The 16,162-nt window shown below is 34.9% G+C and overlaps 1 protein-coding gene across 1 annotated transcript in view; it reads right to left on the bottom strand.

The window, feature by feature from the left end:
• The window catches only part of LOC129227669 (46 kDa FK506-binding nuclear protein-like), a 49,470-nt gene extending 41,572 nt beyond the window's left edge, over positions 1-7,898 (bottom strand). Inside the window, exon 1 of the mRNA XM_054862260.1 lies at positions 7,743-7,898. Coding sequence (XP_054718235.1) covers positions 7,743-7,812 — 70 coding nt within the window. The 5' untranslated portion in view covers positions 7,813-7,898. The remainder of the gene's footprint in view (positions 1-7,742) is intronic.
• Between the last annotated feature and the right edge of the window lie 8,264 nt (positions 7,899-16,162).

Below are 16,162 nucleotides of genomic sequence, written 5' to 3'. Positions count from 1 at the left end.
TTTAATGTTATTTCCCATAGACTAATAATAAGAGTAGACCGAGCTTTCTCATTCTTGCTGATAAAGAAAATCGGTTCATAGATGTATCATGTGACTAGTGGAAGGGCTTGGCGAAGACTTTGGCAGCATGGTTGCTAGATGGCAGCATTATCTACAGTTTGGCACTCGACATGTATTTTAAGACAATGTGTTTTCATTAAAAAAAGCTTCCAGGTGCAGAGATTGAACTGTTTTTCTTTTAGTTATGCATTATTTTGACATTAGTAATAGTTTTTGATCAGTTTTCGGTAACTTTTATTTCATTTGGAGCTGTCAGCGTTGGCGTGAACGAAATGGCGTAAACGTTTTGCGTTAACGCAAAAATGTACTAATCGGTATCTTAAATTGAAACTGTAGGTAAAAATCTTACCGTTTGCTGATTCTTCTTGGTTGCTTGCATCTTTTATTGCTTAGAGAGTTATTGAAATTGACTAAAGAAAATGCACAATACTATCTAAACGAAAAACTCACTATATTAACAAAATATTTACAACTTAGAATAACAAATTTACAAATCGGACTCCATAAAAGATCATTCTTCCGTGTTCCATCAATTCTATTTATTTAATTTCGCGCTGGCGTTGATCGTCTGCTACGATTAACGCCCGCTGTTGCTAGGATATCCACCAGTCACATGGTTTGGTTTATGAGCAGCAAAAGGGTTGCCATAGCTCGGTCTACTCTTATTATTAGTCTATGTTATTTCCCTATTATTGGCAATTTTTATGTGGTTCAATTGTTAACTCTCTAAATGTCACCACAGTGGCCAAACTGAAACCAGATTAAAAAAAAAAAAGAAAAAAATCGCTAAACTTGTTGCCAAGTTGGCGACAAAACTTGATGACCAAAAGACTGGAGATATATTGCCAAGTGTCTGCTAAATTATAACACCAATTGAGTTTGCAGCAAAATTAACAATGATTTTCCCCAAAAAGGTGCAAAAGACCCATTTAAAACACCCGAATGCAACCGAAAGGGGAGGTGCACAACTAGACCCCACTAGGAGTCTATGTACCAAATTTCAACTTTCTAGGACATACCGCTCGAGAGTTATGCCAGATACATACTCACATACAGACATCAAGCAAAAACTCGTTGTAATGAATCCGGGGATCGTCTAAATGGATATTTCGTCTGTCTATACTTTCTTAGGCATATATCCACATGTAGTAGGGTTGAAAAAAAAAAAAACTCAACATTCATTCGGGGGCGAGCAAAATGGAAATTAAGGCCTATTTTTGGGTCAAAATTTAATTTGTGAATACTATACTTCCTTTACTATGTAAAAGGAAGTAAAAAACAGGAGATTTCACAAGAGGTATATAGGTGATTCACCTGTGGCATATTTCACAACAAAATTATTAAAATATGCTTTTAAACAACATGAATACTAAATTTAAAGTGAAATGGGGATTTTGGTAGCAGCAAGAAAAATAAAAAATATTACAAAGGAGAAACCAAATAATGAGCGAATTTGCTTTAACGTTTGCGTAGATTCCATAGTTTCGACCAAAAAAAGTCGCTACAAAAAAAGTAATTACTAATATCCCTCCCCCCCAAAATCAATATATATATTAAATAAGTAGGTATAGGGTAGCAGATGTTAAAATAACTTCAAACTTATTTTTAAGATGCAAAGGGATTGAAATCTGCTGCAATTTTCGGCAAAGCACGTGTTTTGTTGAATACACAGTGTGGAAAGCTTCAAAAAATAAATTTTTACGAATCCTTTTACCCGGACATTGGTGGACGACTAAAAAAGAGAGCTATCTATTGAGAAGAAAGTGAAACTTTTTGATGATTGACTGAAAAAAACTGCAAAAAATGGGAGAAAATAGTAAAAAACAGGAGTCTCTCCGGTTTAAAAACAGCAGAGTTGGCAAGTATAGTAAGGGGAGCAGACTAAAAAAAAAAATAAAGGAAATTTTGGGGAAGTAACCTGATTTTTTTTCTAGAAGCAGTTGATTTCTACTTCAAAATGCAGAAAATTTAGAAATTCCTTGGACAATAATGTATTCAGAAATTTGTCCTTAAAATATTTTTTCATGTTTAGTATCCCACATGAAAACACTCATTTTGATAATGCAAGCAGTAAGATGACTTCATTTCAGAGTACTACCAAAGAAGTACAGTGGAGTGCCACAAATCTGCTAACCTAAAATCCGACAACGCATGAAATCTAAAGGTCAAGATTCAGAAAATTTCTAAGTGGCCAGTGGCCACTAGATCCAAAACACTTAGTAGCCACCACTGTCGCCAAGTTTTGAAGTATAAAATGGAGGGGGGGGGGATATTTTTGCTGCTTTTATAAAAAATAAATAGAGCTTTACAGAGTACATTTTAAAAGCTATAAACATGCATTTTGGAAGATTTAAGTTAAAATAGGTTTTTATTTATTTTTCTTTTTTTCAAAATCAATAGATAACAAATCCATAAGAACTGCATTTTAGATGAAATAGTTTTAGTTTATCGCAAAGCCTCTGAAGCAGTGAGGATCAAATACAATTTTGCTGATAAAATTTCCCTTTTCCAGAAAATACATAAAAAAAAAACACTATTTCTAGCATTTTTTATGTTATTTTTAGTAGTTTGGATTGAGATTAGCATCCAATTTCGTTTTTGGAAATTTAGGGAAGTAATAGTCTTGTCTACTTCCATCTTGCAAATGACCAAACATGGCGACTATGTGAAAAATTTAAGATAATAGATTTTTGAATTTGTTGCATAAAAGTAATTATTAATAATTAAAAATCCTCCAAAAACTATAATTTATATGAAAGAATCAGTTTTTAGCCCATTAGCATCCAAAGCATTAAGGATAAAATATGAAGATAAAATTTGAAGGAAAAAATTTTGAATTTTTCAAGAAAATAATTAATTATCCAGGGGGAAACAGTACGGCACTTTTTGTGGAATTGCATTGTATTGCAATAGATATCTAATTCTGTTTTTGGAAACTTAGGCACTTAGAGAATCTTGTCTACTTCCATCTTGGAAGTGACCAAATATGGCGACTGCCCTAAGAATAAAGATTTAGGTTTTTGAATTTGTAGCATAAAAATAATTACAAAATAAAAAATCCTCATTAAACATCAATTTAATTGAACTGTTATAGTTTTTAACACAGTTGCGTCCAATGCAATAAGGATAAGATGAAATTTTAAGTACAAAATTTTTCATTTTTCAAGAAATCTATTTTAAATAATTAAAAATAATAATAATAAATAAATAAAATGCTTCACAGCACAATTTGCGTTATTTTCATTAGTTTGCATTTGAATAAACATCAAATTCTAGTTTGTTTTTGGAAACTTAAGCGCTGTAGTATCTTGCCTACTTCCATCTAGTGTGTGATCAAATATGGCTTCTATGTTTCACTCGTAACTTAAAAGTATTGCCCTTCTGGTCAAAAAAAAACGATCTTCCTTGATCGAATTCTCCCCTCCTCTAAACGTTTACACTATAAGGAGTATGCTTCCGAAGTGATTTATTTTCCTCTACCCTCTTGAGTTTGCCTTTTTTTTTGTCGATCCCAATTTTTTTTTTGTTAGGAATAACAGGGGGGGGGGGGGGGGGGGGGAATGGCGACTGAGGACGTTTCTTTAAGTCGCCACTTTTTCAAACTAGGTCGCAATGTGGCGAGTGGCGACCGTGAATCTTGATCTTTAATGAAATCCGCTTCAAATCCACTCCCCTCCTTTTTTTCACCCTACAAATTATTTTTTTCATTTTTATATTCCGTCTATAATAATCCCAAATTGCGATTTTGTGCCCGAACAATTACTTTTATACATAATTCGTGGATACTGCAGTTTGTTTTTTTTTTTCTGCAATATACGCACACCCTGTGATTTAATAACATAAAAACATATTTATATTCTACAAAATACCCGCTTGTCTTTTTGCTTCCTATGATGTAGATTGTGTACTACTAAAGAAATAATAAAAAATATTGTAAACCAAAAGCAGATGTTAAAAGATTTCTGCAGAGTTACAGCAAAACGCTAATACTTTGCTCCACATGTGGCATCAAAGAAATACAAAAATAAACCAAAAATACAAACGATTCAGCATGCCAAATGTGGATGATTTTGGACACTTCAATTGAAAACATGACTAAATATGGAACACAAATATCAAGTATTTTCAAACTGGGTCTGTTTATTGGGTACAGCTGAAATAATTAGTTAGCATGTTTTTTTTAAAAATGATTTTACCTGCTCAATTGTGTTGTGAAGTAATTCATAAATCTTATTAAACATTTTTATTTCTTCAATTTTATGATAGCACTTAAAGTTAAATTTTTCATGTCCCGAAATCTGCAAAATCCTAAAATTTGCACTATGCAAATGCATAGTATAAACAAACCTTTAATAGAGAAAGAAACGAACAGATGCATGCATCACATAATTCCTTTTACTTCCAATTTAATGTCATTTTCTCATTATTGGCAATTTAATGTGATTCAATAGTTTACTCTCTAAATATCACCAACAGTGGCCAAATTGAAACCAGATTTTAAAAAAATACTAGCTGCGTCGCCCGGCTTTGCACGGTCCCACCTCGAAAATAAAAGTTATGTCAAGTGACGCGAGTTCAACACTCAGGCTTGAACCAAAAAAAAAAAAAAAAGTCAGTGAAATTTTGCGGCAGATTGCGGAACCCCCCCCCCCCCCCCAAAAAAAAGTAAACATTTTAAATCCCCTGATTACACGAAAAGCCTCAAAACAAAAACAAGAATTTTACCTGTTCATATTCGAGAAAAAAAATGGCAACAGATCTTTTATCTTAATGATTTTCTTCACGCTATACATTTTAGTAAAAGCGTTGTTGCCGAAAGTTGAGATGAAGCACTGAATAATAACTTGAATGGAGGAAAGCCTTCGAAAAAATATGGATTTTATTTTGAAATCTAAGAGTCATAATTAATAAGTTTTAATTGATATCTCCGCTAATTATTATCGGAGGAATATGTTAAATAGCCAAACATGAAGACGGGAAGATGATGAATCCATCGATACCTGGTTCGATGGTCAGATTCACTGTCGTTCGGGAGAAGAAGCTTGGACATAGATAGATAGATACTCAGATTTTATATGTATAAGATATATAAATAAAAAAAAAATTGCCAAATTTGTCGCCAAGTTGGCGACCAAAAGACTGGCGATATATCGCCTAGTGTTCGCCAAATTATAACACCACTTGAGTTTACATCAAAATTAACAATGATTTCCCCTAAAAAAGGAGCAAAAGACCTCCTTTGGAGCATCCGAATGCAACCAAAAAGGAAGGATCACAACTAGACCCCACTAGGAGTCTAAGTACTGTCAAAAAAAAAAAAAAAAAAACTGATTAAGCAATTTATAAAAATTCACACCAAATTGAAAAATAACTGTCAAATGATGCTTTGATTAAATTGGTTAATTTTTGGACATAGAAATCTACTGGTAGTTAGAAAACAGAGACTTTTTAATAATGAAAGCTTAACCCCAATTTCGGAATCCTGAAACGTTTTTTCCTTAGCACTAAGAAAAAAAAATGTAAAGACAGTTTTGTTTTAATGTTCAAAATTGTTAATGTTCGACTATTACCTGTTGAAAACAGTGCTTTCAGTTCAGCTTATGTTTTGGTTTTTCCATGCCGTACGTCCATGCTTAAATTAGCATTTAGCTATAATTTTGCAGCAAGTTAAAAAAAAAATTAACATTAAGCTAACATTTAAGACAAAAGGGGCGTTTTGAGGCCTATGTACATACGCTACTAATCAGCATATTGTACACGATAAAAAGCAGTACCCACAGACTATAGAAACACATGTATAATGTCATTTATATAAGTTTTATTTCTAAAGGGGAAGGCAAGAGAGCAGGACTAACATTTACACTTTTCGTTAAAAAGATTAGATCGCTATTAGATTGGAGTTCGTTTTACTTGCCAATTGTCTGAGTTACTACTGTAGTTTGGTCTCATGCCGAGTTAATAAACAATATAGGTTGTGCATCATTATTTTACATTTCTAAGCAATTGTTAATGTAATTTAACATATTTTTTATTTCGCAAAATATTAAATTTTTTTTTTTGGTGTTTTAAGGGGTATGTAAGCATTTTATTTCGGACAGCTATATCACTTTGCATTACTGATTTTTCATGTTGAGCATTCTCGTATTTCTATGTGTAAGACAAAAATTTCATTCTTGAACAAAAGCAAGCAAAATTGTTAGCTTAAAAGTAGATTCCTGTTTTAGCTACAAGATCAGGAACTTGTTCTCCAAGCCTTTTATTGTAGGAAAGTCGTATCGAAGGAGAAGCATTCTTTAGCCAAACCTTCTTCTTTACTTCCCAATATTAAAATAATAATAAAATTTAAAATGTTGATAAGACATGCAATATTTAAGAATAATAAAATATTTCAAGCATCTTGCTAATAATGGAAACAGTGAAACTTCTTTCTACTGTTGGATGCATCCATCATTTTCTGGCATTGATCATTTTACTCCTTTGATTCTGCATTCAAATAATGTAAACAAAACCCGCATTTACAGGGTGCCTATCTGGGGGTGGGGGGATCATAGTGCACAATGCAGCATTGAATTTTTTAGAGGGGGAAGGGGCTATTTTAAAGGACTTTCTTTTGGGGGAGGGGGTCTGCCCTTGCTCTGAGGGTGGGGGGGGGGGACACCTCCAATATTTATCACTTCAAAAAAGTTTTTGCAAGGTCTCCATTGTAAAACTTTCTCTACAAGTATAAAACCAAAAATAAAGACCATTTTTCAAATTTCGCAAACAGTAAGTAAGGTAGCTATTAAAATTTGCACAAAATTTTATACATGCACATGAAATCACAGAAAGACCTTGTACATTTTGAAAAGTTGCTATTGAATTCTAAAAATAAACGAAGAGCCACTCTAAAATTGCAGATATGTTAAATAAGTCAATTAATTCATTTGGAGCTGCGAGTTTTTTCTTTATAAATCTTTCTTAATAAATTAGTATTTATCAATATTGGTATACGGGCTTAATTTGCAGCAAAATGAGCCCTGTAATCAACAGGTTTTGTTTTGAATGCATAAAAATACACATGAAATACAAAAGTACAGGTGCTCAATTCTCATGCGAATTAAAACATGGTACACACTACAAACGTTGTGTTATTTAATGAATTAAATAGCTTTCTTCTTGCTTTGACTTGAAACTTCACTGTTTATAGTACAGAAATAATAGATCAAGGTTCAACTGTATTAAGTAATATTCATTGCATAAGAGAGTGTACATTGATGCTCCAATTATAACTAGATATTTTTTATTCAGTTATCAACATTTCATCTTGTCTTTTTATTTCCTGCAGTTATCATTTGAGTAATAAATATTGCTGCAATGCTAAAGCTAGGAAAAGTATTCTGAAGTATATGAACAAAAAAATGCAGCATTGTTCCGGTAATTTTGTGTAGTATGTAAAATATTCTAGTACATTTTCAGTTTCAATATAAATGCATTTTCTGAACAGAAACCAACAAGTAATCAAATTAATAAAAAGTTGAACAGAACACAACTAAAAACGATCAAATTCATTAAACGCATATCGAAAACAAAAATTAAAGGCAAACAACATTCGTTATTGAATAAAGCATGTTTTAAAGCGGGAAAAATTTGATATATCCACGTGGTTCATAATAATTAAAGAACTTATTATAACATCAACGTACCCCAAAAACTTTTCTGTTCATCAGGATCTTCCTGTTGTTCATGCTTATGTGAGTTAACCTGAGGTGCCATGTTTGAAACTCAAAACTTATAAAATTCGTAGTTTCTATTAACTCGTCACATAAGAGAAATTTTCAACACAACCGGCTTGCTTTGACGTTAAAAGCGGACTGATTCTTTAACGGTTACAGTGAATTATTAAGCTAAAAGAAATATTGGGCAAGTTCGCATAGCTTGCGTTCGACGAACCTCACCGGCCTACCGTTGAGTAACCGGTTACTAACCGCAGCGTTCTTGAGAGCTACAGGTTAACTGGTAGCGAGCGGTCGATGTCGTTTTATGAACCTAACTGGTTGATCTACCGGTCGATCGCAGCTCTGGCTGGATGATGGAATCACGTGCCATTTTTGACCAATTATATGCATTTTCAATAATCCTTTTGAACACACTACTATGGAGGTCGGATTCGTTATAGCATAATCTAATAATCTTCCTCAAGTAACATCAATGATGGTATTCGAATATTTCAGAGTGGATCAGAGGTTTAATATACCAGAAACGCGAGGAATTAAATGCGAAGAGGTAAGCCTTACGTTTCGTCTTCGAAGCCAACTGCACGTCCTTCAGCTTCTCCCGGTGCGGAAGAGCGCATGACGTCCCTTCCTGTGCCATTTGACGTCACAAACGTTTGAACTTTAAAAATTAATTTAAAGAAAACTACTTATCGTATTGCAAAATTTTTTTCACCTATGATGGTCATACATGCTACTCCATCATATAAAAATAAAATTGAAAAATCGAAAACTTCCCTATTCAACCAACTGGAGGAATACATACGAAAATAGGATTATATTCGAGGAATGAACGCGAATATACCTAAGGATTGATCATGGAAATTACACGAGAAAAGTATTTGAGAACACTCATTTTGATCTTGAAGTCCAAAAGATTAACTTTTTTATTTGACTAGATTCCGAATTCCTTGACTACAGACTACAGCCGCTATATAGGCTCTAAGTTCGGAAACATCTTATAGCGGTTGATCAGATTGCGGTAATGACATCACTGGAAATTTTCTGGTGTGCCCGGTGGAACAGCTGTGTTCCGAACGCTATTGGTTACATCGCGGTAATTTTAGTTCAGCAGCAGACGACGCTCTTATAGACGCTCCAATCACAGAACGTGTAAATTTTAATACACGATCGGATTGGCCGACCCATACCATGTGATCTCACAAACCATATCGAGACCGTGGTAGGAGCGGTTGCAACCGCATAGACCGCTGTAGAGCAACCGCAAGCGTTTCCCAAACGATGGTCGGTGGCACCAAAACGAGTTTCCGAACTTACCTCTAGATAGGCCGGCGCATCAGCTTAAGTTTAGCCATTTTGGTCGGATTTTTCATTGTTGTGGAGCTAGGGTTACCAGAGTAAATTTTCAGGTTTTGCCAAAATGAGCAAAAAAAAAAAAAAATTAATTTGAATTTCGACATCTGGAATTCAAATTATGTTTTTCGCAATCACGAGTGTGTGTGTTGTGTGTGTATGTAGGCGTGTGTGCTTGTGTCTGTGTGCAGGTATGAGTGTGGGTAGTTGTGTGTATGAGTGTTTGTGGTAGGGGGGGGGATGTGTATGTGTGTGTAGGCATATGTGTTTGTGTCTCTGTGGGTAGTTGTGTGTAGGTGGTGTATGCGTAGGTGTCTGTATGTATGCGTGTGTGTGTATGTGCTTGTGTATATGTGTAGGTGTATGTATGTGTATGTGTTTGTTTGTTCGTGCGTGTATGTATGCGTGTAAGTGTAGGATATTGACGCAACCTGGAGATGACTTTCGCTTGAGGAGCAGCATCGTGAGGAGCCGGTCGACGGTGATGCTGCAGAGGGTGCTGGCGGGAAATTAAAATGATAGCACATCAAAACAGTCAAATGAAAGCAATAAGCAATCGTGATTGCTCAAAAAAATTAATAAACAATTCACGCGCCAGAAAAGACAACCAGAAAAACACGCGCTCCGATCCAAAATGGCTGATCTTAAGCTGAAGCGTCGGCTCGTATATATAGGGGCTTGCGCTGTGGTGACCAGATCGGAAAGGCATTGGACTTGGGGTCGGAGGGTCTCGGGTTTGATCCTCGCTGGTCGAAGATTCACCGTCGTCATTAATGGTGACTGGGCGACGTTCAATTTGCTCGTGGTCACAATGTCCTCCAAGTGAAACGATACCTCTGGGGGTGACAGATCAGAAAGTTATTCGACTCCTGGCCTGGTTCTAAAGTCTCGAACTGTCCATAGATAGCACCACTATCTATTGTGTTGCTTCTGAAGGCAAGGCCCCTGGCACGCAGTTCTTCATTGTTTGAGGGCCCGAGGTCCTGTTGATAGTTGATATATAAGGGCTTAATACAGACCAGACTGCGATAGTAAATCAAGACATCAGGAGGCTCAAGGCCAAAATATTTTTCGAGGTCCCTCTGTAAACCATCCTTATAATTTTAACCATTAGCGAAAAAAAAAAGAAATTTGGGGCTCCTAAAAAGCGGGGACCCTAGGCCATGGCTTCTTCAGTAATCAGGCTCTGACTACGCCTTGTCTCTCCTACCTTGAAAATCACCGGCTAAAGAAACCAAACGGAAAACAAGACACTTAGTAAGGTTGTCCTAAACTTCTCAATTAAAAACAAATGCATCAGCATAAACACTCAGTAACTACGTCATATTTGAAAAATTATGATTTTCAGACACTTTTTGTAAATGTAGCATTTATATGCATTAGATTTAGTGCGTATAAATACTACATAACTATTTTGACGATATATCCTGCATAGGTAATTAGATATCCCGTATCTAAATGGCTCGCCCCATCATAAAAAATCTTCTGTGCGTACGTTTGTCACCATAAGGTTTTTAAACGGCTGGGCCGATTTTTTGTATGTAATTAAGTTGTAGCAAGCATGGTTTCGAAGAGCAATGGATCGAATCGGAAACGTTTTTGTTAATTAATTAATTAATTTGAACATTGGATGGTTATGTCTTCAAATAATTAATTTTTATTTTAACCTATTGTTGAGCGAGAACTGAAATAAATATTTAACCCGCTGCCAAAGGACAATAAGAAAGCCAGCTCTGCTTTTTGTAATGAAATTTCCTACTGTGATATGTCAATTGAGAATAGATAAAACGTAGAGAGAGCGAAGCCTTCATTTCTTAGGGCAACGATTTTAGTTCCCGTGATATATTTTAAAGTAAAGTACTGGAAGGTTCACGCAAAACGTGTGTTCTGTCGTTGTAGTTGAACCATATGACCGGATCGGTGCTTTAGGTTTTCTTAACCGTACCTTGATCAGAAAGTACCGTACATTTTAAATAACCTTGATCAGAAAGTACCGTACAACATTTGCTTCTCGTCTGAAATCCATCTGAGTTTTGGCATCAATGTCAAAAATACTTAGGGTTATCTAACTAATCAGTACCTTATTAAAAGAAAAGATGATGGAGTTTAAAGACGAAACAAATTTCATTTTCGTCCAGATAAATAACAACAGGGTAGTTCTGTACATAAAAGATCAGTGCAGTGGAAGATCTTTATCTTTGGTGGAAAGAACAAATTGGGCAATATATGTAGTTTAAAAAGTTTGTCGTTCTAAAGATCGGACTACTAATCGGTCGGAATTGGCTTCGCTCACTGATCGACTGGGTTACAGTAACGTGGTGGCTTGGCGACTTTGGCCATAAACAATCGAGTTGCGTGATCATTTGTTTACATTTTAAAGCTACTGTTAATGTAATTTATTGTATTTTTTGTTTATTTGGCGAAATATTTCAAATTGCAAAGAATTGTTTTTGGTTTTTAAAGAGTTTAGTCATGTTTGGATATTTCGATTATTGGGAATCTGGCGCGGTCGTCTCTTTTTTGGCGCAAATAATATTATTTCGGTATCCCTGCCTATGTGAATGGATGTTTCCGGTCTCTTTGTTTAGATTTGTAAAGAAAATACCGCTCGCGCAGGCGCTGGAGCCAAAAATTGACGCCAATGAAGAAAGATAGCCACATTCCCAATTATTGAAATCTTCCCGGTCATCTAAGTGGAAGAGTGTTTATTTTATATCGGAAGGGGCGGGGGGGGAGGGGGGGAGGATGAATGGTTTGCGCTTATTCAGGGAACTGTTTTTACCTTTATAATTTTTCAAATGATATTCTTTCGATTGTTTTATTCTTTTTCATATGGGGGACGTTGCAGCGGGATATGCCGTTTGTTTTAGATGGGTAGTTAGTTTTTTACACTTAATATCTGAGGACGATTTTCATCCTTTGAGTAAGACTGAAGGAACAAATCATACATTTTATAAAGATCTTTCAAGTACACGAGAAAAAACAGTTAATAAAACAGCTGCTCAGTGGGCATCATATAAATCAAATTGTAATAAATATACGCATTCTGACACCATGCAGTTTAAAACATTTTCTTTTCACTTATTTTTTGTCAACAAAATCGTTCAAACACTTGATAGTTTATTAAAATTTTTCAACTTTTCAATTAACAAAGTTTGAACAGAAGAACGTCTATCGGGTCTTCTAGTTTTGCATAAAACCAAAGTTTTATAGGTTGCGGTTTCTAAAATTTAGTATAATGTTATTTAATTTAGTCCAATTATTGGGAGGGGGGGGGGGGAGGGAGGACCTATGTTTTTTAATGCAGGATTTGTGAAACATACATAGTATGAAAATACATTCAGTTAGTATAAATAAATGATATAAAAATAAATGTTCAAAAATAAATACTGCATTAAAAAAAAATCTTTTATTGCATTTCAATAGCACCAATGCTTCAAAACTGTCAGGTTTCAAACTCTGAGAAGTAAAATTTTCCAGCCAATGCCAAACAAATGCTTAACTGGAACAGATGATGCATAAAGGTGCTATTTTACTACGCAATAATGAGTATACATGAATGTTTCATCCCCAGTATTTTAGGAGATCAATATCATGTCCATTTGGTGCGCTGGTTTCGTGAGCTTTTAGTTCGCTTTCAATTTTCTCTTTTATGAAAGAATTATCACTTTTGGAAGTGAGTGCAGGTTCTCCAAAACTGCGAACTGTTGCTTTCTTTCTTTTCTCGAATCGAAAACATATGCTAGTGCTGTTCATATTGTTCTCTTTCGGGGGCGGTAACTTCGTTTGTTTGCCTGTCACTGAGTAATGAAAAGGAAAATTGATGACCAATCCTTAATACCCCGGGATAGAGCTGCTATATAGATAGGCCGACGCATCAGCTTAAGTTTAGCCATTCTGGATCGAAATTTTCATTGTTGCACTGCTAGGGTTACCAGAGCAAAGTTTCGGATTTCGCCAAATTTGCCGAAAATAATAATTTATTTAATAAATAATTCACGTGCCGCTAATAATTGCTCACAATGAACAATCACCAAACGCGATAACTCGCCAGAAAAGACAACCACTCAAACACGCGCTCCGATCTAAAATGGCTAATACCCCGGGAAAAGGAGACGTTCCTGCCAGGCGTTTCTGCAGGGCCCCCGTCAATGGCACCTACAGGGTACAAACGCACAAACGACTCACTATACGGCTCGTTTATGATCCTCTTTCGACAACCGTCAGCAGTGCCTAAAGGCCCTACTTTTTACGTTTCTATAGAAGTTTTATTTTCTCTTCTGTCAGGATCTCATCTCCTTTATACTATTGTAGAATCTCAGCTAACAAGTTTTCACTTGCTGCAATTCAGGATTATACGATTGCAAGGCTAAATTATGATCCTTGAGATTTAGATTACAGTTACGATTATGCAAAAAACAGTTGATTAAAATTACGATTACAAGATTACGAGTGTCTCATTTCCAGATTGTGATTATGATTACGATTACACAAAAATGTAATAGATTACGCAGATTACGATTACGTAATCGGCGATTACTCCAAGCCTGGTTGCAATATTTCATGTAAAAATTCCGTTTAAAAAAAAAAAAAAGTCTTTGTGTGTGTGCGTAATAGCAGTGGCATAGTCGGGGGGGGGGGGGGGGGGGATCGAAGTTGGCGCAAAAACGAAAAGTAAAATCCAGTGTAAACATACTTCGTTCACATTTTTTCAGAAAATCATCCAAAGTGAGGAACGAAACATTTATATCGTTACTCAAATATGCTGTTATCAATGTATAATGTAAGCAGTAATGAAGAAACTGGGCCTGCTAAATTTCATAGTTGTAGTTGAGTTATGGCTGTGAATGATTTTATCTATCATTTTTGCGCCAACTTCAAAAATTATGTTTAAAAGTATTATCGATGGTGTTTAAAGAATAAAATTATTTTTCACTTTTTAGAGCAATTTTGAAGTCGGTTCAATTTTTTTTTCAAAATTTCTTTATTTCATTCTTTTTAGTGTGAATGTATTTCAGAAATAGTAAGAAGTTAAGACATCACGAAACTTTACCTTATTTTTTTCATAAAAATGTTCCATACTAAAAATAACTATAAACACGCCTTAAACTTTAAACAATTGTCACTAAAAATTTATCTTTGTTCCTCTTTGGAATTCATTTGTGTGTTAATTTAATTATAACCATTTAAACATTACGTTTTCATAAACTAATTTACATTTCACAGCATACAAGTTGCTTGTGATGCAATTTTGTATCTCCTTAGTTAGTCCAGATCATATGTTATTGGCATAGATGATAACGTTAAAAATACTACTAGAGTTGAGGCAAACATAACCTGGTAGCACTATGAAGGCTAAGCAGATCCCAATCACTGCATAACCTCGCTTCGAGGTTATGTTTACCCCCACTGTAAAACAATGCATGGCCCCACTGAATACTTAACGGCCGTGGCAATCGCTGAAACTCATGGCAACAAAGAGGGCGCCACTGGCTACCCCTGTTTTTGTTTCCATTTGGCGTGATTGTGAGCGTTGGCGCTTTGGCATCTGTGAATACGTGATTTCTCGACTTATTATCGGACGTACGTCATTTGACGAAAATTTCAATTTTAAAAGAAGGAATGAAGAGAAAAAGTGCTGAATAAACATTGTATTACAAAGGTGAAGAGCATTTCTTATTATTATTTTAATATCATATCAAAAATTACGCGTAATAAAAAATTTTAACTAAACACAGAAAACATATGATTTTTTTTAATATTAATGCGTGATTCTTAATATATTTTTTCAAACTTTTTTTTTTTTTTTTTTTGAAAGCTTTGCAAATAATTTTCAAATTTTTTTATTGAAAATCCCTTGGGGTTTCCTTTTTGGATACAACAGTTCTATGATTGATGATATATGGCAGGCAGCCCTCATTTCTAATTTTACATGCTCATTTACATGCGAATTTTTTTCTGCTTAATAAATTACATCGAAAAAAAAAAAAAAACACGCTCCGCAATCTGTAAATACATTCATTTCTCAAAACTTGAGAGGGTCATTCATTGCCCCTTTTGACCCTGATGGGTATTAGAGGGGGGGGGGGGTATAGGAATTTACGTTAACAATTGCCATTCTTTTCGCTCGTAATGTAGTGTATATTTTACAACGAATAGAATTTAATTAAAAATGTACGCTTGGAAACAGGCCCGACATTTAAAAATTCGCGGGGGAGGGGGGGGGGCAAAGGTTTTGTGTTCGGGAAAAAAACAACAAAACAACCCAAAATACGAGCATAATGCCTAATTTTAGTATGTTTGTAAAATTTAGGGGTGTCATAATTGCCCCCCCCCCCCGTGATATCCCCACTTGACAGGCCTGGTTAGGAATATTCTTTTTCAAATGAAGAAGAACAATAGAAAAGTTAAAAATATGACGGCAATTTGAGAAAATGAACCATTAACATAATTTTTAAAACATTTAAAATCAGAGTGTGACTAATACATGGTTCTACGACGGGTCCGTGGTTCTCGCACGAATATTTTACCGACACCAAAATAATGTCATTTATCTTTTTCCCCTTCCATTTTTAGCACATCTCATGTTATAATAACTTTAGTGTAGATTTTAGTAGTATATTAGTGCACAATACGCATAGAGATGCACAAACGTTTAGTGCACAAGAGCTATTTCGAAAAAGTGCAGTTTTTTTTTTCCTTACAAAAGGAAATTCATAGCATAATTAAAAAATAAATAAAAATAACATGAAGCTAGAAAAAACTTTCATTTTTCCGAAGCTTAGTTTTTAATTTTTTAAATGTCTGATTTTGAAAATAAGGCGTGGTCTTTATGACGTCACAAATGATGTATTTTGGCGCATCTGTCTACCGCGTTTCTACGTTATGATGTTCAAAAAGCGAATTACATATTGCACTCTACGCTTACTATCAATCATATAGTTGCCAACACTTGTGAGTAAAGAAACTAATTGAATATTGTGCTCTGTGAGTGACATCAGTGAATGGGATTTCATCATTTGTGATGTCATCGGCAG

Source organism: Uloborus diversus, chromosome 8 (assembly GCF_026930045.1).
Source record: "Uloborus diversus isolate 005 chromosome 8, Udiv.v.3.1, whole genome shotgun sequence".
NCBI classification, from domain to species: Eukaryota; Metazoa; Arthropoda; class Arachnida; order Araneae; family Uloboridae; genus Uloborus; species Uloborus diversus.
Note: the sequence above shows the minus strand (reverse complement) of the source record. Positions and strands in the feature narration are given on the sequence as shown.